Source organism: Apteryx mantelli, chromosome 34, assembly GCF_036417845.1.
Source record: "Apteryx mantelli isolate bAptMan1 chromosome 34, bAptMan1.hap1, whole genome shotgun sequence".
Lineage (NCBI taxonomy): Eukaryota > Metazoa > Chordata > Aves > Apterygiformes > Apterygidae > Apteryx > Apteryx mantelli.
Window position 1 is genome coordinate 1,908,108 of NC_090011.1, and position 26,733 is coordinate 1,934,840.

General features: G+C 65.6%; 1 protein-coding gene across 1 annotated transcript; it reads right to left on the reverse strand.

The window, feature by feature from the left end:
- Window positions 1–1,143: 1,143 nt before the first annotated feature.
- Window positions 1,144–19,589, reverse strand: SYT3 (synaptotagmin 3). Its single transcript, XM_067314369.1, has 9 exons — window positions 19,536–19,589; window positions 18,390–18,556; window positions 15,253–15,661; window positions 11,678–12,254; window positions 8,333–8,453; window positions 5,490–5,661; window positions 3,531–3,660; window positions 2,074–2,138; window positions 1,144–1,276 (listed from the first exon to the last, which is right to left on the reverse strand). Exons 2-8 carry the CDS (start codon window positions 18,541–18,543, stop codon window positions 2,076–2,078), a joined length of 1,626 nt encoding a protein of 541 aa, XP_067170470.1. The 5' UTR covers window positions 18,544–18,556; window positions 19,536–19,589; the 3' UTR covers window positions 1,144–1,276; window positions 2,074–2,075.
- Between the last annotated feature and the right edge of the window lie 7,144 nt (window positions 19,590–26,733).

The window sequence follows — 26,733 nt, forward strand, 5'->3', positions numbered from 1 at the left end:
TGTGTCCCTGTGCCACCTCCCCATGTCCCTGGGCTCTGTCCCCATCTCCCCATGTCCCATCCCCAGGTTGGGTTCCCCGTGTCCCCATGTCCCATCCCCGTGTCCCATCATGTCCCCACGTCCCGTCCCCGTGTCCCCACATCGTGTCCCCATGTCCCATCCGCGTGTCCCATCATGTCCCCGTGTCCCCACACCGTGTCCCCAGCCACCGCGGCGCAGCCACTCGCAGGCCCCCTCCTGGCTGGGGCTTTATTTTGGGGGCGTTTATGGCTTTTCCGGGGCCCCCCGGGGCCACCGACACGCCGAGACGAGGGGGGGGGGACACACGAGACGCGGGGGATGGGGGGGCACCCGGACGCCTGGGCCCATTCCGGGGGGGGGGGGGGCTCGATCCCCCGCCCCAGACACACGCTTTGGTTGGGGGCGGGGCCCCCGCCCGGACGCCTGGGCCCTTCCCGGGGTCTCCGACCCCCCCTTAAAACACACATAGAGGGACACGGATTTTGGGGGGGGGGGGCACCCGGACGCCTGGGCCCTTCGCTGGTGGCACCCGGACGCCTGGGCCCATCGCGGGGTCACACACAGGGGGACACGGCTTGGGGGGGGGGGCACCCGGACGCCTGGGCCCTTCCCGAGGTCTCTGATCCGCCCCCCCTTTAAACACACATAGGGGGACACAGTGGGGGGGGGGGGGGCCCGGACGCCTGGGCCCTCAGTTGTGGGGGGTCCCGGACGCCTGGGCCCTTGGTGGAGGCACCCGGACGCCTGGGCCCTCGGTTGTGGGGGGGTCCCGGACGCCTGGGCCCTTGGTGGAGGCACCCGGACGCCTGGGCCCTCGGTCGTGGGGGGGGGTCCCGGACGCCTGGGCCCTTGGTGGAGGCACCCGGACGCCTGGGCCCTCGGTTGTGGGGGGGTCCCGGACGCCTGGGCCCTTGGTGGAGGCACCCGGACGCCTGGGCCCTCGGTTGTGGGGGGGGGGCCCGGACGCCTGGGCCCTCGTTCAGTGGCACCCAGACGCCTGGGCCCTCGGTCGTGGGGGGGTCCCGGATGCCTGGGCCCTCGGTGGAGGCACCCGGACGCCTGGGCCCTCGGTCGTGGGGGGGGGGCCCGGACGCCCGGCTCCTCAGCCGGCAGGGGCGGGGGCGGGGGGGGGCGCCCGGACGCCTGGGCCCTCGGCGGGGGCGCCCGGGCTCACAGTGGGGGTCCCGCGGTGCCGGCGGCCCCGGGGGTCCCTATGGCTTCGGTGTCGGGGCCCCCCCGGCCGGGCCGGCGGCGCCTGCGGGGGGGGGGGGGGGGGGTGCCACCGGCCAGTTCGGCCCAGTACGGCCCAGTATGGCCCAGTGCCCCCCCCCAGCAACCCCCCCCAGGTCCCAGTGCCCCCCATTCCCTCCCAGGCCCTCCCAGTTCCCCCAGTCCCTTCCAGTTCCCTCCAGTCCCCCCAGTCTCCCCCAGTATCTCCCAGGTCCCCCCAGTTCCCTCCAGTCCCCCCAGTATCTCCCAGTCCCTCCCAGTTCCCTCCAGCTCTTCCCAGTGCCCCCCAGTCCCTCCCAGTGCCACCAGTTCCCCCAGTATCTCCCAGTGCCCCCCAGTCCCTCCCAGTTCCCTCCAGTCCCCCCAGTATCTCCCAGTCCCTCCCAGTTGCCCCAGTCCCTCCCAGTCCCACCAGTTCCCCGAGACTCTCCCAGTGCCCCCCAGCTCCTCCCAGTCCCCCCAGTCCCCTCCAGTCCCCCCAGTTCCCCCAGTATCTCCCAGTGTCCCCAGTATCTCCCAGCCCCTCCCAGTTCCCCCAGTCCCCCCAGACCCCTCCAGTTCCCTCAGTCCTTCCCAGTCCTTCCCAGTCCCTCCCAGTCCCCCCAGACCCCTCCAGTTCCCCCAGTCCTTCCCAGTATCTCCCAGTCCCTCCCAGTCCCACCAGTTCCCCAAGACCCTCCCAGTCCCCCCAGTCCCTCCCAGTGCCACCAGTTCCCCCAGTTCCCCCCAGTCTCTCCCAGTGTCCCCCAGCCCCTCCCAGTCCCTCCCAGTTCCCCCAGTCCTCCCAGTCCCTCCCAGTCCCCCCAGTGCCCCGGCGCTCACCGTCACTCGCAGCCCGGCTCCATCACGGCCGGTTTCTTGGACACGAGGCTGCCCAGGGCCTTCTCCTGCGGCGGCGCACGCTCGCGTGGGGCCTTGCACGCTCGTGTGGGGCCTTGCACGCTCGCGTGGGGCCTCGCACGCTCGCGTGGGGCCTCGCACACTCGCGTGGGGCCTCGCACACCCTCGCACGCGCACCTGGCACCGCTCGCACGGCGCGGTGCAGCTCGCACGGCTTGCACACCATCGTGCGGCTTGCACGGCTCGCACGGCACAGCTTGCACACCACGGCGCAGCTTGCACACCACGGCGCAGCTTGCACAGCACAGCTTGCACACCATGGTGCAGCTTGCACGGCTCGCACGACAGGGTGCAGCTTGCACAGCTTGCACACCACAGCGCAGCCTGCACAACTTGCACGGCACAGCTCGCACACCATGGCACAGCTTGCACGGCACAGCACACCTTGCACAGCTTGCACACCACAGCGCAACTTGCACGGCACGGTGCAGCTTGCACGGCGCAGCTTGCACAGCTTGCACAGCGCAGCTTGCACGGCTTGCACACCACGGCGCAGCTTGCACGACGGTGCAGCTTGCACAGCTGGCATGGCACAGCGCAGCTTGCACGGCTTGCATGACAGGGTGCAGCTTGCACGGCGCAGCTTGCACACCACGGCGCAGCCTGCACAGCTTGCAGAGCACAGCGCAGCTTGCACAGCTCGCACAACAGGGTGCAGCTCGCACGGCACAGCTTGCACGGCAAGGCGTGGCTTGCACACCACAGTGCAGCTTGCACGGCTCGCACAGCACAGGTTGCACACCACGGCGCAGCTTGCACAGCTTGCACGCCACAGTGCAGCTTGCACGGCACAGCTTGCACGCCATGGTGAGTCTTGCACACCACAGCGCAGCCTGCACAGCTCGCATGGCGCAGCTTGCACGGCTTGCACACCATCGCGCAGCTCGCACAGCACAGCTTGCACAGCACGGTGCAGCCTGCACAGCTCGCACGGCGCAGCTTGCACGCCACCGCGCAGCTTGCACACCATCGTGCAGCTTGCACGGCTCGCACAACAGGGTGCAGCTTGCACGGCACAGCTTGCACACCACGGCACAGCTTGCACACCATGGCGCAGCTTGCACCGCTTGCACGACAGGGTGCAGCTTGCACGGCACAGCTTGCACACCACGGTGCAGCTTGCACAGCTTGCACACCACAGTGCAGCTTGCACCGCTTGCACGGCACAGCGCAGCTTGCACACCACGGTGCAGCTTGCACCGCTTGCACACCAGGGTGCAGCTCGCACCGCTTGCACGGCACAGCGCAGCTTGCACACCACGGCACGGCTTGCACGGCGCCGTTTGCACGACAGGGTGCAGCTTGCACGGCTCGCCCAGGCGTCACCCACGCGCGTCACCCGCGTGCCACGGGGTGGGGACGGGGACACGGGCGCTCACCTCGACGAGCGGGTGCCAGTGCTCGATGGGCTTGCGGGGGTTGGCGAGCATCTCGGCCCAGTGCTCGCGGCCCGGCCCCTCGGCGTCGCTGCCCACCCGGCACATGCCGATCACCTCGTTGTGCCCGATGCTGCCGGAGCGAGGAGGGCGCCTCAGCACCCACGGCACCCGCGGCACCCGCAGCACCCCAGGGACCCGGGCGTCCGGGGGGCACCTGCATCCCAGGACCCAGGAATCCAGGTGCCACCTCCATCCCAGGGACCAAGGTGTCCAGGTGCCACCTACATCCCAGGAACCCAGGCGTCCAGGTGACACCTCCATCCCAGGACCCAGGTGTCCGGGGGGCACCCAAATAGGGGACCCAGGCGTCCAGGTGACACCTCCATCCCAGGGACCCAGGTGTCCGGGGGGGCACCCAAATAGGGGACCCAGGCGTCCGGGTGCCACCTCCATCCCAGGGGACCCAGGCGTCGGGGGGCACCAAAATAGGGGACCCAGGCGTCCGGGTGCCACCTCCATCCCAGGGGACCCAGGTGTCCAGGGGGCACCCAAATAGGGGACCCAGGCGTCCGGGTGACACCTCCATCCCAGGACCCAGGTGTCCGGGGGGCACCCAAATAGGGGACCCAGGTGTCCGGGTGCCACCTCCATCCCGGGGACCCAGGTGTCCGGGGAGCACCCAAATAGGGGACCCAGGCGTCCGGGTGCCACCTCCATCCCAGGGGACCCAGGCGTCCGGGGGGCACCAAAATAGGGGACCCAGGCGTCCAGGTGCCACCTACATCCCAGGAACCCAGGCGTCCGGTGCCACCTCCATCCCAGGACCCAGGCGTCCGGGGGGCACCAAAAATAGGGGACCCAGGCGTCCGGGTGCCACCTCCATCCCAGGGGACCCAGGTGTCCAGGGGGCACCCAAATAGGGGACCCAGGCGTCCGGGTGACACCTCCATCCCAGGGACCCAGGTGTCCAGGGGGCACCCGAATAGGGGACCCAGGCGTCCGGATGCCACCTCCATCCCAGGGGACCCAGGTGTCCGGGGGGCACCCAAATAGGGGACCCAGGCGTCCAGGTGCCACCTCCATCCCGGGGACCAAGGTGTCCAGGTGCCACCTACATCCCAAGACCCAGGCGTCCAGGTGACACCTCCATCCCAGGACCCAGGTGTCCGGGGAGCACCCAAATAGGGGACCCAGGCGTCCGGGTGACACCTCCATCCCAGGACCCAGGTGTCCGGGGAGCACCCAAATAGGGGACCCAGGCGTCCGGGTGACACCTCCATCCCGGGGACCCAGGCGTCCAGGTGCCACCTCCATCCCAGGACCCAGGCGTCCGGGGGGCACCCAAATAGGGGACCCAGGCGTCCGGGTGCCACCTCCATCCCGGGGACCCAGGCGTCCAGGTGCCACCTCCATCCCAGGACCCAGGTGTCTGGGTGACACCTCCATCCCAGGACCCAGGCGTCCAGGTGCCACCTCCATCCCAGGACCCAGGCGTCCGGGGGGCACCCAAATAGGGGACCCAGGCGTCCGGGTGCCACCTCCATCCCGGGGACCCAGGCGTCCAGGTGCCACCTCCATCCCAGGACCCAGGTGTCTGGGTGACACCTCCATCCCAGGACCCAGGCGTCCAGGTGCCACCTCCATCCCAGGACCCAGGCGTCCGGGGGGCACCCAAATAGGGGACCCAGGCGTCCGGGTGCCACCTCCATCCCGGGGACCCAGGCGTCCAGGTGCCACCTCCATCCCAGGACCCAGGTGTCTGGGTGACACCTCCATCCCAGGACCCAGGTGTCCGGGTGCCACCTCCACCCCAGGAACCCAGACATCCGGGCCAAAGACACCCTCACGCTCTAGGGACCCAGGCGTCCGGGCGGGTGGTGGAGGTTCCTCCACGCCAGGCCACCGCCGGGCAGGGAGCACCCACGGGTGGGGGGGGACACCCACGGGTGGGGGTCTCACCAGTCGTAGTCGAGCACGGCGATGGTGAGGCTGACGCTGTGCACGCTGGCGTGGGGCACGTCGAACACCAGCGCCTCGTTGTAGCTGGGGTTCAGCGTGTTCTTCTTGATGGACGTCTTGCGCTTCTTCAGGCGCCGGCCCTCGGCCATCAGCGAGGCCTTCACGTAGGGGTCTGCGGCGGCCGCCGGCGCGGTGGCACGTGGGGACCCCCCCCACCACCCCCACCCCCGCCCTCCTCCTCCTCCTCCTCCTCCCTGGGTGCACGGATGGACCTCGCAGGTCCCTCCGTGTCCCTCCATGGACCTCTGTGAACCTCCATGTTCCCCATGTTCTCCATGCTCCTCCATGTCCCTCATGTCCCACCATGAACCTCCGTGAACCTCCAAGAACCTCCATGTCCCTCCATGTCCCCCATGTCCCTCCATGTCCCTCATGTCCCCCCATGTCCTTCCATGTCCCTCATGTCCCCCGTGTCCCCTGTGTCCCTCCATGTCCCCCGTGTCCCTCCATGTTCCTCCATGTCCCTCCATGTGCCTCCATGTTCCTCCATGTCCTCCATGTCCCCCCATGTCCCTCCATGTCCTTCCATGTCCCCCCATGTCCCCCATGTCCCTCCATGTTCCTCCATGTCCCCCCCATGTCCCCCATGTCCCTCCATGTCCCTCCATGTCCCCCATGTCCCTCCATGTCCCTCCATGTCCCTCCATGTCCCCCATGGCCCCCCATGTCCCTCATGTCCCCCCATGTCCCCCCATGTCCCCTGTGTCCCTCCATGTCCCCCATGTCCCCCATGTCCCTCCATGTCCCTCCATGTCCCCCCATGTCCCTCATGTCCCCCCATGTCCCTCCATGTCCCTCCATGTCCCCCCACGTCCCTCATGTCCCCCCATGTCCCCCCATGTCCCTCCATGTCCCCCCATGTCCCTCATGTCCCCCCATGACCCTCCATGTCCCCCCATGTCCCTCATGTCCCCCCATGTCCCCCCATGTCCATGTCCCCCCATGTCCCTCCATGTCCCTCCATGTCCCCCCATGTCCCTCATGTCCCCCCATGTCCCCCCATGTCCCCCCATGTCCCTCCATGTCCCTCCATGTCCCTCCATGTCCCCCCATGTCCCTCATGTCCCCCCATGTCCATGTCCCTCCATGTCCCCCCACGTCCCTCATGTCCCCCCATGTCCCCCCATGTCCCCCCATGTCCCTCCATGTCCCCCCATGTCCCTCATGTCCCCCCATGTCCCCCCATGTCCCCCCATGTCCCTCCATGTCCCCCCATGTCCCTCATGTCCCCCCATGTCCCCCCATGTCCCCCCATGTCCCTCCATGTCCCCCATGTCCCTCATGTCCCCCCATGTCCCCCCATGTCCCTCATGTCCCCCCATGTCCCTCCATGTCCCCCCATGTCCCTCATGTCCCCCCATGTCCCTCCATGTCCCTCCATGTCCCCCCACGTCCCTCATGTCCCCCCATGTCCCCCCATGTCCCCCCATGTCCCTCCATGTCCCTCATGTCCCCCCATGTCCCTCCATGTCCCCCCATGTCCCTCATGTCCCCCCATGTCCCCCCATGTCCCCCCATGTCCCTCCATGTCCCTCCATGTCCCTCCATGTCCCCCCATGTCCCTCATGTCCCCCCATGTCCCTCATGTCCCCCCATGTCCCCCCATGTCCCTCCATGTCCCCCCATGTCCCCTCATGTCCCCCCATGTCCCTCCATGTCCCTCCATGTCCCCCCATGTCCCCCCATGTCCCCCCATGTCCCTCATGTCCCCCCGTCCCCCCATGTCCCTCCATGTCCCATGTCCCCCCATGTCCCCCCATGTCCCTCATGTCCCCCCATGTCCCCCCATGTCCCCCCATGTCCCCCCATGTCCCTCATGTCCCCCCATGTCCCCCCCATGTCCCTCATGTCCCCCCATGTCCCCCCATGTCCCCCCATGTCCCTCCATGTCCCCCCATGTCCCTCATGTCCCCCCATGTCCCCCCATGTCCCCCCATGTCCCCCCATGTCCCCCCATGTCCCTCCATGTCCTTCCATGTCCCTCCATGTCCCCCCATGTCCCTCCATGTCCCCCATGTCCCTCCATGTCCCTCCATGTCCCTCCATGTCCCTCCATGTCCCCCCATGTCCCCCATGTCCCTCCATGTCCCTCCATGTCCCCCCATGTCCCTCCATGTCCCCCATGTCCCTCCATGTCCCTCCATGTCCCCCATGTCCCCCATGTCCCCCCTGTCCCCCCATGTCCCTCCATGTCCCCCATGTCCCCCCATGTCCCCCCATGTCCCCCATGTCCCCCATGTCCTCCATGTCCCCCATGTCCCCCCATGTCCCTCCATGTCCCTCCATGTCCCCCATGTCCCTCCATGTCCCTCCATGTCCTTCCATGTCCCTCCATGTCCCTCCATGTCCTTCCATGTCCTTCCATGTCCTTCCATGTCCCTCCATGTCCCCCCATGTCCCCCCATGTCCCCCATGTCCCCCATGTCCTCCATGTCCCCCATGTCCCCCATGTCCCCCCGTGTCCCTCCATGTCCCCCCGTGTCCCTCCATGTCCCTCCATGTCCCTCCATGTCCCCCCATGTCCCCCCATGTCCCCCCATGTCCTCCATGTCCCCCCATGTCCCTCCATGTCCCTCCATGTCCCCCCATGTCCCTCCATGTCCCCCGTGTCCCCTGTGTCCCTCCATGTCCCTCATGTCCCCCCATGTCCCTCCATGTCCCCCGTGTCCCCTGTGTCCCTCCATGTCCCTCATGTCCCCCCATGTCCCTCCATGTCCCCCCATGTCCCACATGTCCCTCCATGTCCCCCCATGTCCCCACGTGTCCCCAGTCCCCGCACTGACCCGAGTAGCCGGTGAGGTCCATGGCGCGCAGGTTGGACGCCCGGATGATGGTCACGGTGAGGCGCCCGGCCGTGGGCAGGTAGCACAGGGAGAAGTTCACCTCGCCCAGGTCGGCCTTCTCCTGGGGACGGGGCAGCCGTCAGGGCCACCGGGGTGGTCGGGGGGCACCGGGGGGGTCACGGGGGTCAGGGGGCACCTGGGGGGGTCACGGGGGTCAGGGGGCACCTGGGGGGGTCAGGGGGCGCCGGGGGGCAGGAGGTATCTGGGGAGCCTCAACCCTGGTGGGACCAAGGGCAGCTTCCCCCAGAGCCCCTGAGACTGGGGGGAACTGGGGTGAAACCAGTGAGAAACTGGGGTGGAACTGGGGTGGAACTGGGGTGGAACCGGTGAGAAACTGGGGAGAAACTGGGGAGAAACTGGGGTGGAACCAGTGAGAAACTGGGGTGGAACTGGGGTGGAACTGGGGTGGAACCAGTGAGAAACTGGGGTGGAACTGGGGTGAAATTGGGGTGAAACCACTGAGAAACTGGGGTGGAACTGGGGTGGAACTGGGGTGAAACCACTGAGAAACTGGGGTGGAACTGGGGTGAAATTGGGGTGAAACCACTGAGAAACTGGGGTGGAACTGGGGTGGAACTGGGGTGAAACCACTGAGAAACTGGGGTGGAACTGGGGTGAAATTGGGGTGAAACCACTGAGAAACTGGGGTGGAACTGGGGTGGAACTGGGGTGAAACCACTGAGAAACTGGGGTGGAACTGGGGTGAAATTGGGGTGAAACCACTGAGAAACTGGGTTGAACTGGGGTGAAACTGGTGAGAAGCTGGGGTGAAACCACTGAGAAACTGGTGAGAAACTGGGGTGAAACTGGAGTGAAACCAGTGAGAAACTGGGGTGAAACCAGGGGGAAACTGGTGAGAAACTGGGGTGAAACTGGAGTGAAACCAGTGAGAAACTGGGGTGAAACCAGGGGGAAACTGGTGAGAAACTGGGGTGAAACTGGAGTGAAACCAGTGAGAAACTGAGGTGAAACCAGGGGGAAACTGGGGAGAAACCAGGGTGAAACTGGGGTGGAACCAGGAAACTGGGGGTGACACCAGGGATGACACTGGGGATGAAACCGGGGTGAAACTGGAGTGAAACTGGAGTGAAACTGCGCTGAAACCAGTGAGAACCTGGGGTGAAACCAGGGTGAAACCGGGGTGAAACCGGGGTGAAAATGGGGATGAAACTGGGGTGAAACCGGGGTGAAACCGGGGTGAAACCAGAGATGAAACTGGAGTGAAACCGGAGTGAAACCAGGCATGAAACCAGGGTGAAAACAGGGATGAAACCAGAGTGAAACCGGGGTGAAACCGGGGTGAAATTGGGGTGAAACCGGGGTGAAAGCAGAGCCATGACCAGGACCCCGAACGGAGCCGCAAAGAGCCAAAACCGGAGCCGAAACCGGAACCACGGATGGAGCCGAAACCACAACCGCAAACGGAGCCGCAAACGGAGCCGCAACTAGGACCGAAACCGGAATTGCAAACGGATCTGCAACTGGAGCAGCAAACGGAGGAGCAAACGGAGCCAAAACTGGAGCTGCAAATGTAGCCGAAACCGGAGCCGCAAATGGATCTGCAACCGGAGCCGAAACCAGAATCATCACTGGATCTGCAACCGGAGCCAAATGGAGGCAAAATCGGAGCAGCAAATGGAGCAGAAACCGGAGCCGCAGACGGAGCCGAAACCAGAATTGCAAATGGATCTGCAATTGGAGCAACAAATGGAGCCGAAAATGGAGCTGAAAATGGAGCCACAGGAGGAGCCGAAACCAGAAATGCAACCGGAGCCAAAACTGGAGCTGCAAATGGAGCTGAATCCAGAAATGCAATCGGAGCAGCAACCAGAGCCGAAACTGGAGCCGCAGACAGAGCCGAAACCAGAATTGCAATTGGATCTGCAACCGGAGCTGCAACTGGAGCCGAAATGGAGCTGAAAATGGAGCTGAAAATGGAGCCGAATCCAGAAGTGCAACTGGAGCTGCAACCGGAACCACAAATGGAGCCAAAATTGGAGCTGAAAATGGAGCTGAATCCAGAAATGCAACCGGATCTGCAACCGGAGCCACAACTGGAGCAAAAAATGGAGCTGAAAATGGAGCTGAAAATGGAGCTGAATCCAGAAATGCAACTGGATCTGCAACTGGATCTGCAACTGGAGCAGAAATGGAGCCAAATCCAGAAATGCAACCAGAGCAGCAATCAGAGCTGGAACTGGAGCCACAAATGGAGCCAAAATGGAGCTGAAATGGAGCCAAATCCAGAAATGCAACTGGATCTGCAACCGGAGCCACAAATGGAGCCGAAATGGAGCTGCAAATAGAGCCCAATCCAGAAATGCAACCGGAGCCGCAACTGGAGCTGAAAATGGAGCTGAAGATGGAGCCAAATCCAGAAATGCAACCGGAGCTGCAAATGGAGCCAAAATGGAGCTGAAATGGAGCCGCAAATGGAGCTGAATCCAGAAATGCAACTGGATCTGCAACCGGAGCTGCAAATGGAGCAGAAATGGAGCTGCAAATGGAGCCGAATCCAGAAATGCAACCGGAACAGCTACCAGAGCCGGAACTGGAGCCACAAATGGAGCCGAAATGGAGCCAAAAATGGAGCCAAATCCAGAAATACAACCAGATCTGCAACCGGAGCCGCAACCGGAGCTGCAAATGGAGCCAAAAATGGAGCTGCAAATGGAGCTGCAAATGGAGCTGAAACCAGAAATGCAACTGGAGCCTCAACCGGAGCTGCAACCAGAGCTGCAAACGGAGCCGAAATGGAGCTGAAAATGGAGCTGCAGATGGAGCCAAATCCAGAAATGCAACTGGAGCCACAAATGGAACCGAAAATGGAGCTGAAAATGGAGCTGAAAATGGAGCTGAATCCAGAAATGCAACCGGAGCTGCAACCAGAGCCACAAACGGAGCTGCAAATGGAGCCAAAATGGAGCCGAAAATGGAGCTGAAACCAGAAGTGCAACCGGATCTGCAACCGGAGCCACAACTGGAGCAAAAAATGGAGCTGAAAATGGAGCTGAAAATGGAGCCGAATCCAGAAATGCAACTGGATCTGCAACCGGAGCTGCAACCAGAGCTGCAAACGGAGCCGAAACGGAGCCGCACATGGAGCCGAATCCAGAAACGCAACCGGAGCCACAACCGGAGCCACAAATGGAACCAAAAACGGAGCCGAAAATGGAGCTGCAGACGGAGCCAAATGCAGAACCGCAACCGGAGCCAGCAACCGGCGCGGCGAGCAGCATCGGCTCTGCGAGCAGAGCGGCCCCGGCCCCGGCGGCAGGAGCTCACCGCGGTGGCCTCCAGGATGTCCCTCCAGATGGGCGTCTCGGCGTCGCGCTCGGCCGCCTCCAGCAGGTTGTCGAGCACCACCTGGCCGATGAGGTCGTGCCGGGAGAAGCGGTCGAAGTCGTAGACGCTGAAGTGGAGGCGGCGGGCGGGCAGCTCGGCGAAGGGCACGCCGAAGCTGAAGGTCTCGTCGAAGACGGGGTTGAGGGTCTTGCGGTGCACCTTGGTCTGGAACTTCTTCTTGCGGTCGGGCAGCAGGTACATCTTGACGTAAGGGTCGGAGAAGCCGTTGGCGTCCTTGGCCGGCAGGTCCAAGGCGCGCAGGATGCGCACCACCAGCTGCTCCGAGCCGTAGGCGTAGCGGACGGCGAAGCTCAAGCGGCCGCAGGGCGTCCCAGCGCCCGCCCGCGCCTCCGTCTCGCCCGGTTGGTAGAGCTCCGGCTTGATCTGCCCGATGCTGGTGACCTGCTCGGCTTTGTCCTCGCTTCCGGAAGGGGGGACGCCGCCACCGCCGCCGCCGCCGCCGTGGAGGGCCGAATCCGGGCTGGGAGGTTGAGGGGCGGCGGGACGCGGGTTGTACCTGCGGGGAGGGCGAAGTGGGGGGGGGGGAGGCGGTGGGGGTGGTGCCCACGGGCCCCATCCTGGGGGCACCCGTGGTCTCGTGATCCTGGTGTCACCCGTGGTCCCCATCCTGGTGTCGCCCATGGTCTCGTGATCCTGGTGTCGCCCACAGCCCCAATCCTGGTGTCACCCATGGTCTCGTGATCCTGGTGTCACCCACAATCCCCATCCTGGTGTCACCCACAGCCCCAATCTTGGTGTCACCCATGGTCTCGTGATCCTGGTGTCACCCATGATTCCCATCCTGGTGTCGCCCACAGCTCCAATCCTGGTGTCACTCATGGTCTTGTGAACCTGGTGTCACCAACAGCCCCCATCCTAGTGTCACTCATGGTCTCATGATCCTGGTGTCACTCATGGTCCCATGATCTAGGTGTCACCCACAGCCCCCATCCTGGTGTCACTCATGGTCTTGTGATCTAGGTGTCACCCACAGTCCCAGTCCTGGTGTCACCCATGGTCCCATGATCAAGGTGTCACCCACAGTCCCATGATCCTGGTGTCACCCATGGTCCCGTGATCCTGGTGTCACCCACGGTCTCGTGATCCTGGTGTCACCCACAATCCCAATCCTGGTGTCACCCATGGTTCTATGATCCTGGTGTCACCCATGGTCTCGTGATCCTGGTGTTGCCCACAGCCCCCATCCTGGTGTCACTCATGGCCCCCATCCTGGTGTCACCCACAGCCATCCTGGTGTCACCCATGGTCCTGTGATCCTGGTGTTACTCATAGTCTCATGATCCTGCTGTCATCCACAGCCCCAGTCCTGGTGTCACCCACGGCCCCATGATCCTGGTGTCACTCATGGTCTCATGATCCTGGTGTCACCCACAGTCTCGTGATCCTGGTGTCACCCACAGTCACATGATCCTGGTGTCACCCATGGTCCCCATCCCGGTGTCACCCATGGCCTTGAGTGGAGATCTCAGTGTCACCGGTGGCCTAGATCCCGGTGTCACCCACAGCCCCACGCACACGGGATCACGTCCTCATGCCCACCCAGGTCCCCGTGGCCGCCCCAGTCCGGTCAACACGTCACCCCACACCATCCCCGTGGCCACGTCATCCCATCCCTGTCCCATCCCTGTCCTCGTCCCATCCCGTCCCTGCACCGCTGATGTCCCCATCCGGTCCCCGTGCCATCCCCCTCCCTGTGCTGACGCCATGCTGTGCCCCTGTCCCATCCCCATCCCTGTCCCCAAGCCATTCCCATCCCCACATCATCCCTGTCCCCATCCCTACCCTGTCCCCATCCCTGCCCTGTCCTCATCCTTGTCCCCATGCTGTTTCCATTGCCATCGCCATCCCATCCTGTCCCCATCCCCATGCTGTCCCTGTTGCATCCCCATCTCATCCCATCCCTGTCCCCATGCTGTCCCCATCCCCGCCCTGTCCTCACCCTTGTCCCCATGCTGTCCCCCATCCCATCCTGTCCCCATGCCATCACTGTCCCTGTCCTCATCCATGTCCCTGTGCTTTCTCCATCCCCATCCTGTCCCCATCCCCATGTGGTCCCCATTTCATCCGCATCCCATCCCTGTCCCTGTCCTTGTCCCCATGCTGTCCCCATCCCTGACCTGTCCTCATCCTTGTCCCCATGCTGTTCCCATCCCCATGCCATCCCCATGTTGTCCCCATGCCATCACTGTCCCCATCCTCATCCTTGTCCCCATGTGTCTCCATCCCCATCCCATCCCATCCCAACGCAGTCCCCATTGCATCCCCATCCCCACGTTGTCCCCATGCCATCACCGTCCCTGTCCTCATCCTTGTCCCCATTGCATCCCCATCCCGTTCCCATCCCCATGCTGTCCCTGTCGCATCCCCATCCCATCCTTGTCCTTGTCCCCATGATGTCCCCATCCCCATGCCATCCCCATCCTGTCCCTGTCCCCACCCCATCCCCATGCTGTCCCCATGCCATCACTGTCCTCATCCCTGTCCCAATGTGTCCCCATTCCCATGCTGTCCCCATCCCATCCCAGTACAGTCCCCATTGCATCCCCATCCCCACGTTGTCCCCATGCCATGACTGTCCCTGTCCTCATCCTTGTCCCCGTGCTGTCTCCGTCCCCATGTCGTCCCCATTGCATCCCCATCCCCATGTTGTCCCCATGCCATCACCGTCCCTGTCTTCATCCTTGTCCCCATGTGTCTCCATCCCCATCCCATCCCACCCCATCCCCATGTCGTCCCCATTGCATCCCCATCCCCACGTTGTCCCCATGCCATCACCGTCCCCATCCTCATCCTTGTCCCCGTGCTGTCTCCGTCCCCATGTCATCCCCATGTCATCCCCATCCCCACGTTGTCCCCATGCCATCACTGCCCCGTCCTCATCCTTGTCCCCATGCGTCTCCATCCCCATCCCACCCCATCCCCATGTCGTCCCCATTGCATCCCCATCCCCACGTTGTCCCCATGCCATCACCGTCCCCGTCCTCATCCTTGTCCCCATTGCATCCCCATCCCGTTCCCATCCCCATGCTGTCCCTGTCGCATCCCCATCCCATCCTTGTCCTTGTCCCCATGATGTCCCCATCCCCATGCCATCCCCATCCTGTCCCTGTCCCCACCCCATCCCCATGCTGTCCCCATGCCATCACTGTCCTCATCCTTGCCCCAATGTGTCCCCATTCCCATGCTGTCCCCATCCCATCCCTGTGCAGTCCCCATTGCATCCCCATCCTCATGTTGTCCCCATGCCATGACTGTCCCTGTCCTCATCCTTGTCCCCATGCTGTCTCCATCCCCATGTCATCCCCATTGCATCCCCATCCCCACGTTGTCCCCATGCCATCACCGTCCCCATCCTCATCCTTGTCCCCATGTGTCTCCATCCCCATCCCATCCCATCCCCACGTTGTCCCCATGCCATCACCGTCCCCGTCCTCATCCTTGTCCCCGTGCTGTCTCCATCCCCATCCCATCCCATCCCCACGCCGTCCCCACGCGGTCCCCGTCCCCCCGGGGTGGTGGGGAGCTCGGTCACCCACCTGGGGGTGGGGGCGGCGGGCGGCGGGGCACCCAGGGGCTGCTGCGACAGGGCGCTGGGCAACGCTCCGGCTCCGGCCTCCTTCTCCGGCGGCAGCTCGGGCGACGTCAAGCTGGGCCGCAGCGGCGCCTCGGGCCGGGCGCCCATGTCCAGGTAGGCGCGTTCGGGCGAGGGGGCTCCCGCTTCCGGCAGCAGCTCTCCGAAAGGTCCCGGGGCGCCGTGGGGCGGCTCTTTGCGGGGGGCGGCCCCCGGCACCCCCTTGTCGCGCCAGGGCACCCAGCAGAGCTTCCAGGAGACGAAGAGCGAGACGCCCAGCAGCACGATGCCGCAGAAGGTGACGATCACCGAGAGCAGGCTCACCGAGATGTCTGCGGGAGGGGGGACACGGGGAGGATGGCACCGTGTCCTCCTCCTCCTCCCCCTCCCCAGCCACCCCGCAGCACCCATGTGGGGTGGCATGGGTGCCCTGAGCCACCCAACGTGGGACATGGGAGTCCTGAGACATCCTGGGGTCTCCAAATAGAGGTTATGGTCACCCCATGGCACCTACATGCGAGGTATGAGTGCCCCAAGCCATCCCAGATGTGGGACATGGGTGTCCCGAGCCATCCTGAGGTCTCCAAATAGAGGTTATGGTCACCCCATGACACCTACATGCAAGGTATGGGTGCCCCAAACCATCCCAGATGTGGGACATGGGTGCCCCGAGCCATCCTGAGGTCTCCAAGCAGGGGTTGTGGTCACCCCATGGCACCCACATGGGCGACATGGATGTCCCAAGCCATCCTGGAGTCCTCAAACAGGGGTTATGGTCACCCCATGGCACCTACATGGGCAACATGGGTGCCCCAAGCCATCCCAGATGTGGGACATGGATGTCCCGAGCCAGCCTGAGGTCTCCAGGTAGGGGTTATGGTCACCCCATGGCACCTACAGGGACAACACGGGTGCCCTGAGCCACCCAACGTGGGACATGGGTGTCCCAAGCCATCCTGAGGTCTTCAAATAGGGGTTATGGTCACCCCATGGCACCCACATGGGCAACATGGGTGTCCTGAGCCACCCAACGTGGGACATGGGTGCCCTGAGCCAGCCTGAGGTCTCCAAATAGAGGTTATGGTCACCCCATGGCACCCACATGGGCAACATGGGTGTCCTGAGCCAGCCTGAAGTCTCCAAATAGAGGTTATGGTCACCCCATGGGACCCACATGGGCAACATGGGTGCCCTGAGCCACCCGACGTGGGACATGGGTGCCCCGAGCCATCCTGAGGTCTTCAAATAGGGGTTATGGTCACCCCATGGCACCTACATGCGAGGTATGGGTGCCCCAAGCCATCCCAGATGGGGGACATGGGTGTCCCGAGCCATGCTGAGGGTCCCTGGATGTGGGACATGGGTGTCCTGAACCATCCTGAGGTCTCCAAGTAGGGGTTATGGTCACCCCATGGGACCCACATGGGCAACATGGGTGCCCTGAGCCACCCAACGTGGGACATGGGTGCCCCGAGCCATCCTGAGGTCTCCAAATAGGGGTTATGGTCACCCCATGGCACCCGCATGGGCAACATGGGTGCCCTGAGCCAGCCTGAGGTCTCCAAATAGAGGTTATGGTCACCCCATGGCACCCGCATGGGCAACATGGGTGCCCTGAGCCACCCAACGTGGGACATGGGTGTCCCGAGCCATCCTGAGGTCTTCAAATAGGGGTTATGGTCACCCCATGGCACCCGCATGGGCAACATGGGTGCCCTGAGCCAGCCTGAGGTCTCCAAATAGAGGTTATGGTCACCCCATGGCACCCACATGGGCAACATGGGTGTCCTGAGCCAGCCTGAGGTCTCCAAACAGGGGTTATGGTCACCCCATGGGACCCACATGGGCAACATGGGTGCCCTGAGCCACCCAACGTGGGACATGGGTGCCCTGAGCCAGCCTGAGGTCTCCAAATAGGGGTTATGGTCACCCCATGGCACCTACATGTGAGGTGTGGGTGCCCCAAGCCATCCCAGATGTGGGACATGGATGTCCCGAGCCAGCCTGAGGTCTCCAAGTAGGGGTTATGGTCACCCCATGGCACCTACATGGGCAACATGGGTGCCCCAAGCCATCCCAGATGTGGGACATGGGTGTCCCAAGCCATCCCGGGGTCCCTGGATGTGGGACATGGGTGCCCTGAGCCACACTGGGGCTCCCAACCATAGGGCACGAGCACCCCGTCACCCTCCCGGGGTCCCCAAACAGGGCGCCACGAGCTCCCCGTCACCCTGGGCCACCCCAGGCTCCCCAGACATGGGGCACGAGCACCCCGACACCCCCCTGGGGTCCCCAAACTGGAGGGACACGAGCACCCACCACCTTCAGAGGTCCCCAAACTGGAGGGACACGAGCACCCACCACCTTCAGAGGTCCCCAAATTAGAGGGACACGAGCACCCACCACCTTCAGAGGTCCCCAAACTGGAGGGACATGAGCACCCACCACCTTCAGAGATCCCCAAACTGGAGGGACACGAGCACCCACCACCTCCAGAGATCCCCAAACTGGAGGGACACGAGCACCCACCACCTTCAGAGGTCCCCAAACTGGAGGGACACGAGCACCCACCACCTTCAGAGGTCCCCAAGCTGGGGGACACGAGCACCCACCACCTTCAGAGGTCCCCAAACCGGAGGGACACGAGCACCCACCACCTTCAGAGATCCCCAAACTGGGGGACATGAGCACCCACCACCTTCAGAGATCCCCAAACTGGGGGACATGAGCACCCACCACTTTCAGAGGTCCCCAAATTGAGGGCATGAGCATCCCACCACCTTCAGAGGTCCCCAAGCTGGGGGACACGAGCACCCACCACCTTCAGAGATCCCCAAACTGGGGGACATGAGCACCCACCACCTTCAGAGGTCCCCAAATTGAGGGCATGAGCATCCCACCACCTTCAGAGGTCCCCAAATGGGTCACCCTGAGTACCCACCACCTTCAGAGGTCCCCAAGCTGGGGGAGATGAGCACCCACCACCTTCAGAGGTCCCCAAATTGGAGGGGACGAGCACCCACCACCCCCGGGAAGGACGGGGACCCCGGGGGTGCTCACCGGCGTCGGAGGGCCGGGGGTGGCCGCGGTTGCGCAGCAGGTCGGTGAACTCCAGGCACTTCTCGTGGCGCTCGAGGGCGCGCAGCGAGAAGCACAGCTCCTGCACCAGCGTCAGGGCGCTGCGGCACACGTCCTCCTCGTAGTCGCCCGACATGGCGCCCCGCCGCCTGCCGGCACCCACCGCCGCTCAGCACCCGCCGGCGGGGCGAGCACGGGGTGGGGGCGCCCGCGGTTGTGCGTGCACCGTCGGGCACGCGGTTGCGCCCGCGGTTGCGCTGTGCGCAGTCGTGCACGGGGTTGCGCTCGTGGTCGTGCACGTGTGCATGCAGTCGTGCACGGGGTTGTGCTCGCGGTTGTGCATGCGCAGTCGTGCACGGGGTTGTGCTTGCGGTTGTGTGTGCACCGTCATGCACGTGGTTGCACTTGCAGGCATGCACGTGTGCGTGCAGTCGTGCATGGGGTTGTGCTTGCGGTTGTGCGTGTGCAGTTGTGCATGGGGTTGCGCTCATGGTTGTGCATGCACAGTCGTGCATGGGGTTGCGCTCACGGTCGCGCAAGTGTGCATGCAGTCGTGCATGGGGTTGCGCTCACGGTTGTGCAAGCACAGTCGTGCACGGGTTGCGCTCGTGGTCGTGCATACACAGTTGTGCATGGGTTGCGCTCGTGGTCGTGCACGTGGGTGCATGCACAGTCGTGCACGGGGTTGTGCTCGCGGTTGTGCATGCGCAGTCGTGCACGGGGTTGTGCTCGCTGCTGTGCACATGGTTGCACTTGTCGTCGTGCATGTGGCTGCAAGCGCCGTCGTGCACGGGGTTGCGCTCGCGGTCGTGCACGCGGCCGCGGTTCCGCACGTGGCCCCGTCCACAGCCGCGCACGCACACACACACACGATTGTGCCCCCGGCTCGAATCACAGCCGCGCGCACAACCGCGCCCCGGCGCACCCACACGGGCAGCAGCTCGCGCGCGTGTCCCCCCCCCTCGCACGACTGCCGCCGCAACGCTTGTGCGACCCCCCCACCCACGCCCGCACGCGAGGCCATGCGTCCCCGTGCAAGGCCCCGCCTCCTCGTGCAAGGCCCCGCCCCCTCGTGCAAGGCCCCGCCCCCTCCTGCGAGGCCCCGCCCCCCTCGTGCGAGGCACCTACCGGCTCAGCGGGTGCCGGGGCTCAGCGGTGCCCGGGGGGGGGCGGCGCGGGTGCGAGGGGGCCGCCGGCTCGCACGGGGGCCATGCGGGGGCGGGGGGGGGGCGGCCCTGGGGGAGAGTGGGGGGGTCGGATGCACCCCAGGACCCCCAAATTGCCCCTGGGGACCCCAAACTGCCCCCTGGACACCCAAATCTGCCCCTAGGACTTCCAAACTGCCCCTGGGACCCCAAAATTGCCTCCAAGACCCCAAATCTGCCCCCAGGACCCCCAAATTGCCATGAAAATCCCCAAATCTGCTCCCAGAACCCCCAAACTGCCCCCTGGACACCCAAACTGCCCCCAGGACCCCCAAAATTGCCCCCTGGACCCCCAAAATTGCCATGAAAATCCCCAAATCTGCCCCCAGGACCCCAAAATTGCCTCCAGGACTCCCAAACTGCCCCTGGGACCCCCAAACCTGAGCCTGGGACCCCCAAGTCTGCCCCAAGCACCCCAAAACAGCCCCCTGGACACCCAAATCTGCCTCTAGGACTCCCAAACTGCCCTGAACACCCCCAAATCTGCCCCCAACACCCCCCAAATTGCCCCGGAACCCCCAAATCTGCCCCCAAGACTACCAAAACTGCCCCTGGGACCCCAAAATTGCCTCCAGAACCCCCAAACTGCCCCTGACACCCCCAAACCACCCCCCTGGCACTCCCAAAATCAGCCCCAAACTGCTCCCAGGACCCCAAAATTGCCCCTGGCACCCCCAAACTGCCCCTGGGACCCCCAAACCTGACCCAAGCACCCCAAAACAGCCCCCTGGACACCCAAATCTGCCCCTAGGGCTCCCAAACTGCCCTGAACACCCCCAAATCTGCCCCCAACACCCCCCAAATTGCCCTGGAACCCCCAAATCTGCCCTAAGTACCCCTAAATCTGCCCCCAGGACCCCAAAACTGCCCCTGGGACCCCCAAATTGCCCCTGGGACCCCCAAACAGCCCCCTGGACACCCAAATCTGCTCTGAGACCCCTAAACTGCCCTGAACACCCCCATTCTGCCTCCAACACCCCCCCAAACTGCCCTGGGAGTCCAAAATTGCCTCCAGGACCCCCAAATTGCCCCCGGGACCCCCAAATCTGCCCTAAACACCCCCAAATCTGACCCCAAGACCCCCCAAACTGCCTCTGGGACCCCCAAATCACCTCCAGGACCCCCAAACTGCCCCTGGGACCCCCAAATGTGCCCCTGGGACCCCCAAGCTGCTCTGAACACCCCCAAATCTGCCCCCAGGGCCCCCAGACTGCCTCTGTCACCCCCAAACTGCCCTATTGCCCCCAAACTGCCCCCAGCACCTCCAAAATCATCCTCAGCACCCCCAGATCTGCCCCCAGGACTCCCAAAGTGCCCCCAGCACCCCCAAATCTGCCCCCAGCACCCCAAAACGGCCTTGTCACCCCCAGCTCTGCCGCCGGCGCCCACAAAGTGCCCCAGGCACCCCCAAAACTGCCCCCAGCACCCCCATAACTGCCCCTGCTACCCCCAAAACTGCACCGGGGAGGGAGCAGCCCCCCTGACTTGCCCCTGCACCCCCGGATCTGCCAGGGGCAAAGTCTTGGGCCCCCCCCACCGAACCTGCCCCCCCAAACTGCCCCCCAAAACCTCCCCCCTTCAAACCTGCCCCCCAAAATGGCACCCTCCAGTCCTGCACCCCCAAACCTGCCCCCCCAAAAGACCCCCCCAGACCTGCCCCCCCCAAATTGCCAGCCCAGTCCTGCCCCCCAACCTGCCCCCCCCCAGACCTGCCCCCTTCAAAACTGCCCCCCCAGACCTGCCCCCCCCAGTCCTGCCCCCCCGCCCCGGACGCCCCGGTTCCCCCGCCGGGGCCGCGCTCACCTGCCGTACCGAGCCGGGCCGAGCCGGGCCGAGCGCCGCCGAACCGGGCCGGACCTTCCCGAGAGGAGCCGAACCGGGCCGAACCTTCCCGAGCGCCGCCGAACCGGGCCGAACCTTCCCGAGAGCTGCCGAACCGGGCCGGACCTTCCCGAGCGCCGCCGAACCGGGACGAACCTTCCCGAGCGCCGCCGAACCGGGCCGAACCTTCCCGAGAGCTGCCGAACCGGGCCGGACCTTCCCGAGCGCCGCCGAACCGGGCCGAACCTTCCCGAGAGGCACCGAACCTTCCCGAGCGCCGCCGAATCTTCCCGAACGGCGCCGAACCGGGCCGAGCGGGCACGAGCCGAGCCGAACTCGCCCGAGCGGCGCCGAGCGGCGCCGAACCGGGCCGAGCGGAGCCGAGCGGAGCCGAACCCTCCCGAACGGCGCCGCCGGGTCCCGGCAGGTGCGGAGCCGCCGCTGCGCCGCCCGCCGCCGCCAGGGGGCGCGAGAGGGCAGCGCGGGGGCTGGGCGGGGCCCCGGGAAGTGGGCGGGGCCCTAAAGGGGGTGGGCGGGGCCCTAAAGGGGGGTGGGAGGGGTGTCTCTAAGGGGGGGGACCCCTATGGGGTGGGAGGGGTGGGGTTTCTATGGGGCGGCCCTATAGGGTGTGGGGCGGCCCTATGGGGTGGGGGGGGCCCTATGGGGTGGGAGGGGCCCTATGGGATGTGGGGGGGGACCCTATGGGGTGGGAGGGGCCCTATAGGATGTGGGGGGGCCCTATGGGGTGGGAGGGGCCCTATAGGATATGGGAGATCCCTACGGGATGTGGGGGGGGAGGCCCTATAGAGTGCGTGGGGACCCTATGGCATATGGGGGTCCCCTATGGGGTGTGGGGGGGTCCCTAAGGATTGGGAGGGGACCCTATGGGAATTGGGAGGGGACCCTATGGGGTATTGGGGGTGCCCTATGGAGTGTGTGGGGAGCCTATACGGTGGGGGGGAGCCCTATGGGGTTAGGGGGGAGCCCTATGGGGTGGAGGGGGACCCTATAGAGTATGGGGGGACCCTATAGGGTGTGGGAGGGTCCCTACGGGGTGAGGGGGTTCCCTGTGGGATGGGGCATACCCTATAGGATGGGGGGACCCTATAGGGTATGCGAGTATCCTATGGGGTATGAGGGGGCTATAAGGTATGGGGCTTTCACTATGGGTACGGAGAGGATCCCCTATGGGACACGGGGACTCTATAGGGTGTGGGGGATCCTCTATGGGGGGGGGTCTGCTACGGGGTGGGGAGACCTTATAGACACTCTATAGGGTGGGGGGGGGGTTCCCTATGGGCTGGGGGGTTCTATGTGGTGTGGTCCTATAGGATGGGGAGGGATCCCCTATGGGGTGGGGGAACCGTATAGGGCATCGGGGGGGGTCTCCTATGGGGTATGGAGGGATCCCCTATGGGGTGGGGGGGGTCCGTATAGGGGCGGGAGTGTGCCCCATTGGGGGAGGGGCAATAGAGGGTGGGGGGGGTCCCCTACGGGGGATGGGAGGATCCCCTACGGCGTGGGGGTCCCCTATAGGGTGGTGAGGGGGGTGCACCAAGGGGGGGGCCTGGGGGCTCCCTATGGTGTAGGGGGTCCCCACGGGGGGGGGAGGGGGTCCCCTATAGGGTGGAGGGGGTTCCTCTGTGGGGGAGATATAGGGGGTGGGAGGCTCCCCTATGGCGTACGGGGGGGGGGCAATAGGGTGCGGGGGTCTCCTGTGGGGTATGAGGGGGTCCCCCGTGGGATGGGGGGGCCCCTATGGGGTGGGGGGGTCCCCTATAGGGTGGGGTTCCCCCTATAGGGCATGCAGGGACCCCTATAGGGCGCAGGGGGTGCCCCATTGGGTGGGGGGGGTGAGAGGGGCCGGGGGGGGCCCCTATGGGCTGGGGGGGGCCCCTATAGGGGGCCCTATGGGGGGGGCGTGTCCCGGGCGCCGGGGGTCCCTCGGAGCGCTGCCCGCGGGAGGGGGCGGGGCTTATGCCGGGGGCGGGGCCACGGCTGCGGGGTTTTGGCCCGGGGGGCGGGGGCCGAGGAGGGGGCGTGGCCAGCGCGGCGGGGCTTCTGCCGGGGGGCGGGGCCACGGCTGCGGGCTTCTGGCCCGGGGGGCGGGGGCCGAGGAGGGGGCGTGGCCAGCGCGGCGGAGCTTCTGCCGGGGGCGTGGCCACCGTGAGGAGGGAGGGGCGCGGCACGGGAGGGGGCGGGGCCGAGCGGCTACACAGCGGCGGTGGGAGGGGAGCACGGGAGGGGGCGTGGCCGCTCCTCGGCGCGTCACGGCGGGGCGGGGCTTGCGGGCGCGCGGCAGGGCGGGGCGGGGCAGGGCGGGGCGGGGCAGGGCGGCCGCGCGGTCCCTGTGAACGGCCGCGCGCCAGCGCCTGCGCACGCTCGTGTGCCCCGGGGCTCCGCACGGCCCACGCGCGCCTTTGCACGCGCATTTGCACCGCCCACGTGCCTTTGCACGCCCCTTTGCACCTGTGCACGCCCCTTGCACCACCCGCGTGCCTTTGCACGCCCCTTTGCACCTGTGCACGCCCCTTGCACCACCCGCGTGCCTTTGCACGCCCCTTTGCACCTGTGCACGCCCCTTGCACCGCCCACGTGCCTTTGCACGCCCCTTTGCACCTTTGCACGCCCCTTGCACCGCCCACGTGCCTTTGCACGCCCCTTTGCACCTTTGCACACCCCTTGCACCGCCCACGTGCCTTTGCACGCCCCTTTGCACCTGTGCATGCCCCTTGCACGCCCCTTTGCACCTGTGCACGCCCCTTGCACCGCCCACGTGCCTTTGCACGCCCCTTTGCACCTGTGCACGCCCCTTGCACCGCCCGCGTGCCTTTGCACGCCCCTTTGCACCTGTGCATGCCCCTTGCACGCCCCTTTGCACCTTTGCAAGCCCCTTGCACTGCCCACATGCCCTCGCACACCCCTTTGCACGCCCCTTGCACCACCCACGTGCCCTCGCACACCCCTTTGCACCTTTGCACGCACCTTTGCACTGCCCACGTTGCCCTCGCACGCCCCCAGCACCCATCGTGCCCCCTCTCCCCCCCCTTGCACGCCCGTCCCGTGGCACGCCGGGAAGGTTGGGGGGGGGGAGGGGGGGGCTCTTTCTCCGATAATTTATATTTGCAAATAAAATCCGTTAATGAAGTAATTACATCGGATGCTCTATACAGGGCGCAGCGGGGCAGCGGGGAGCGCGGGGGGGGGGGAGGGGGGCCCGGACGCCTGGGTCCTTTCCACGGGGGGGGGGGGGAGGATGGGGGGGGCCCGGACGCCTGGGTCCTTTCCATTTTGGGGGGGGGGGGGGCCGGACGCCTGGGCCCCTCTGGGGGGGGGGGTCCCCAGACACGTGGGTCCTTGCGTGCGGGGGGGGGGTCCCAGAAGCCTGGGTCCTTCTTGGGGGGGGGGGGGCCCGGACGCCTGGGCCCTTCAGGCCTTTATGGGGGTGGGGGGGGTCCCGGACGCCTGGGCCCCGCTGGGGGCAATTCCCCGCTCGCCCCCCCCCACCCACACCCACCCCGGGGGGGGGGGGGGCAGCAGCAGCCGGTCACAGTGTTCAATGTGGGGGGGGGGGGAAGGGTCCCGGCAGGGGGCCCAGGCGTCCGGGCGCCCCCCCCAACCCCCGCTCCCAGCCCCCCACCACCACCACCGCCACCACGGAAGGGGCCCAGGCGTCCGGGCCGGGGGGGAGGGGGGGGGCTGGAAGACATTCGTGTGTTTGGTCGTTGCCTCGGGGGGGGGGGGACGGAGCGGGGGGGGGCGGCGGGCGGCGAGGCAGGACGACGCGAGAGCCCTTAGAGACGGCCCGAGGCCGGGGGGGGGGGGGCGACACGCCAAGGACACGCCAAGGACACGCCAAGGACACGCCAAGGACACGCCAAGGACACGCCGAGGAGGCGGGAGGGACCCGCGGGGAGGCGGGAGCGAAAGGCCGGGGACGCGGCGGGGGGGGACATGCTAAGGACACGCGAGGACACGGGAGGGACACGCTAAGGACACGGGAGGGACATGCCGGGGACACGGGAACGGCACGTCAGGGATGCCGGAGGGACACGTGAAGGACACGGGAGCGGCATGTGGGGACAGAGGAACGGCATGCCGGGGACACAGGAGGGACACGCTAAGGACACGGGAGGGACATGTGGGGACACGGGAGGGACACGCCAGGACACAGGAGCGACATGCCAGTGACACAGGAGCAGCACGCTAAGGACACGGGAGGGACACGCCAGGTTGCGGGAGGGACACGCTGGGGACATGGGAGTGACACGCTAAGGACACGGGAGCGGCACAGCGGGGACGCGGGAGGGACACACGGGGACGTGGGAGGGACATGCTAAGGACACAGGAACAGCACGCGGGGACACGGGAGCGAAATGCCGGGGATGCGGGAATGGCACGCTAAGGACATGGGAACAACATGCTAAGGACATGGGAGTGACACGCTAAGGACATGGGAACAACATGCTAAGGGCACAGGAGTGACACGCTAAGGACATGGGAGCAACACGCTAAGGACACAGGGAGCAACATGCTAAGGACACGGGAGTGACACGCCAAGGACATGGGAGTCACATGCTAAGGACATGGGAGCAACACGCTAAGGACATGGGAGCGACACGCTAAGGACACGGGAGCGACACGTGACACAAGCTGGGGGGGGCAGAGTGGCGCCCGGGCGCGTGCGGGCGCTTCGGGGACACACGCGTGTGCTTGGCGTGTGCGCCCGGGGCGAGGGGAGGGGGGGGGATCCCGTGTCCCGATGGGGGATCCCGTGTCCCGGAGCCGATCCCGTGTCCTGATGGGGGAATCTCGCGTCCTGGGGCAGGTCCTGTGTCCCGACAGGGGATCCCCATGGGAGATCCCGTGTCCCGGAGCCGGTTCTGTGTCCCGATGGGGGATCCCGTGTCCCAGAGCTGGTCCCGTGTCCTGGAGCTGATCCCGTGTCCTGACGGGGGATCCCCTGTCCCAGAGCCAGTCCCGTGTCCTGATGGGGATCCCCACGGGAGATCCCGTGTCCTGGAGCCGATTCCATGTCCCGACAGGGGATCCCGTGTCCCAGAGCTGGTCCCGTGTCCTGGAGCCGATTCCATGTCCCGACGGGGGATCCCGTGTCCCAGAGCTGGTCCCGTGTCCTGGAGCTGGTCCCGTGCCCCAACAGGGGATCCCATGTCCTGACGGGGGATCCCATGTCCTGACAGGGATCCCAATGGGAGATCCTGTGTCCTGGAGCCGATCCCGTGTCCCGACAGGGGATCCCATGTCCTGGAGCTGATCCTGTGTCCTGATGGGGGTCCCGC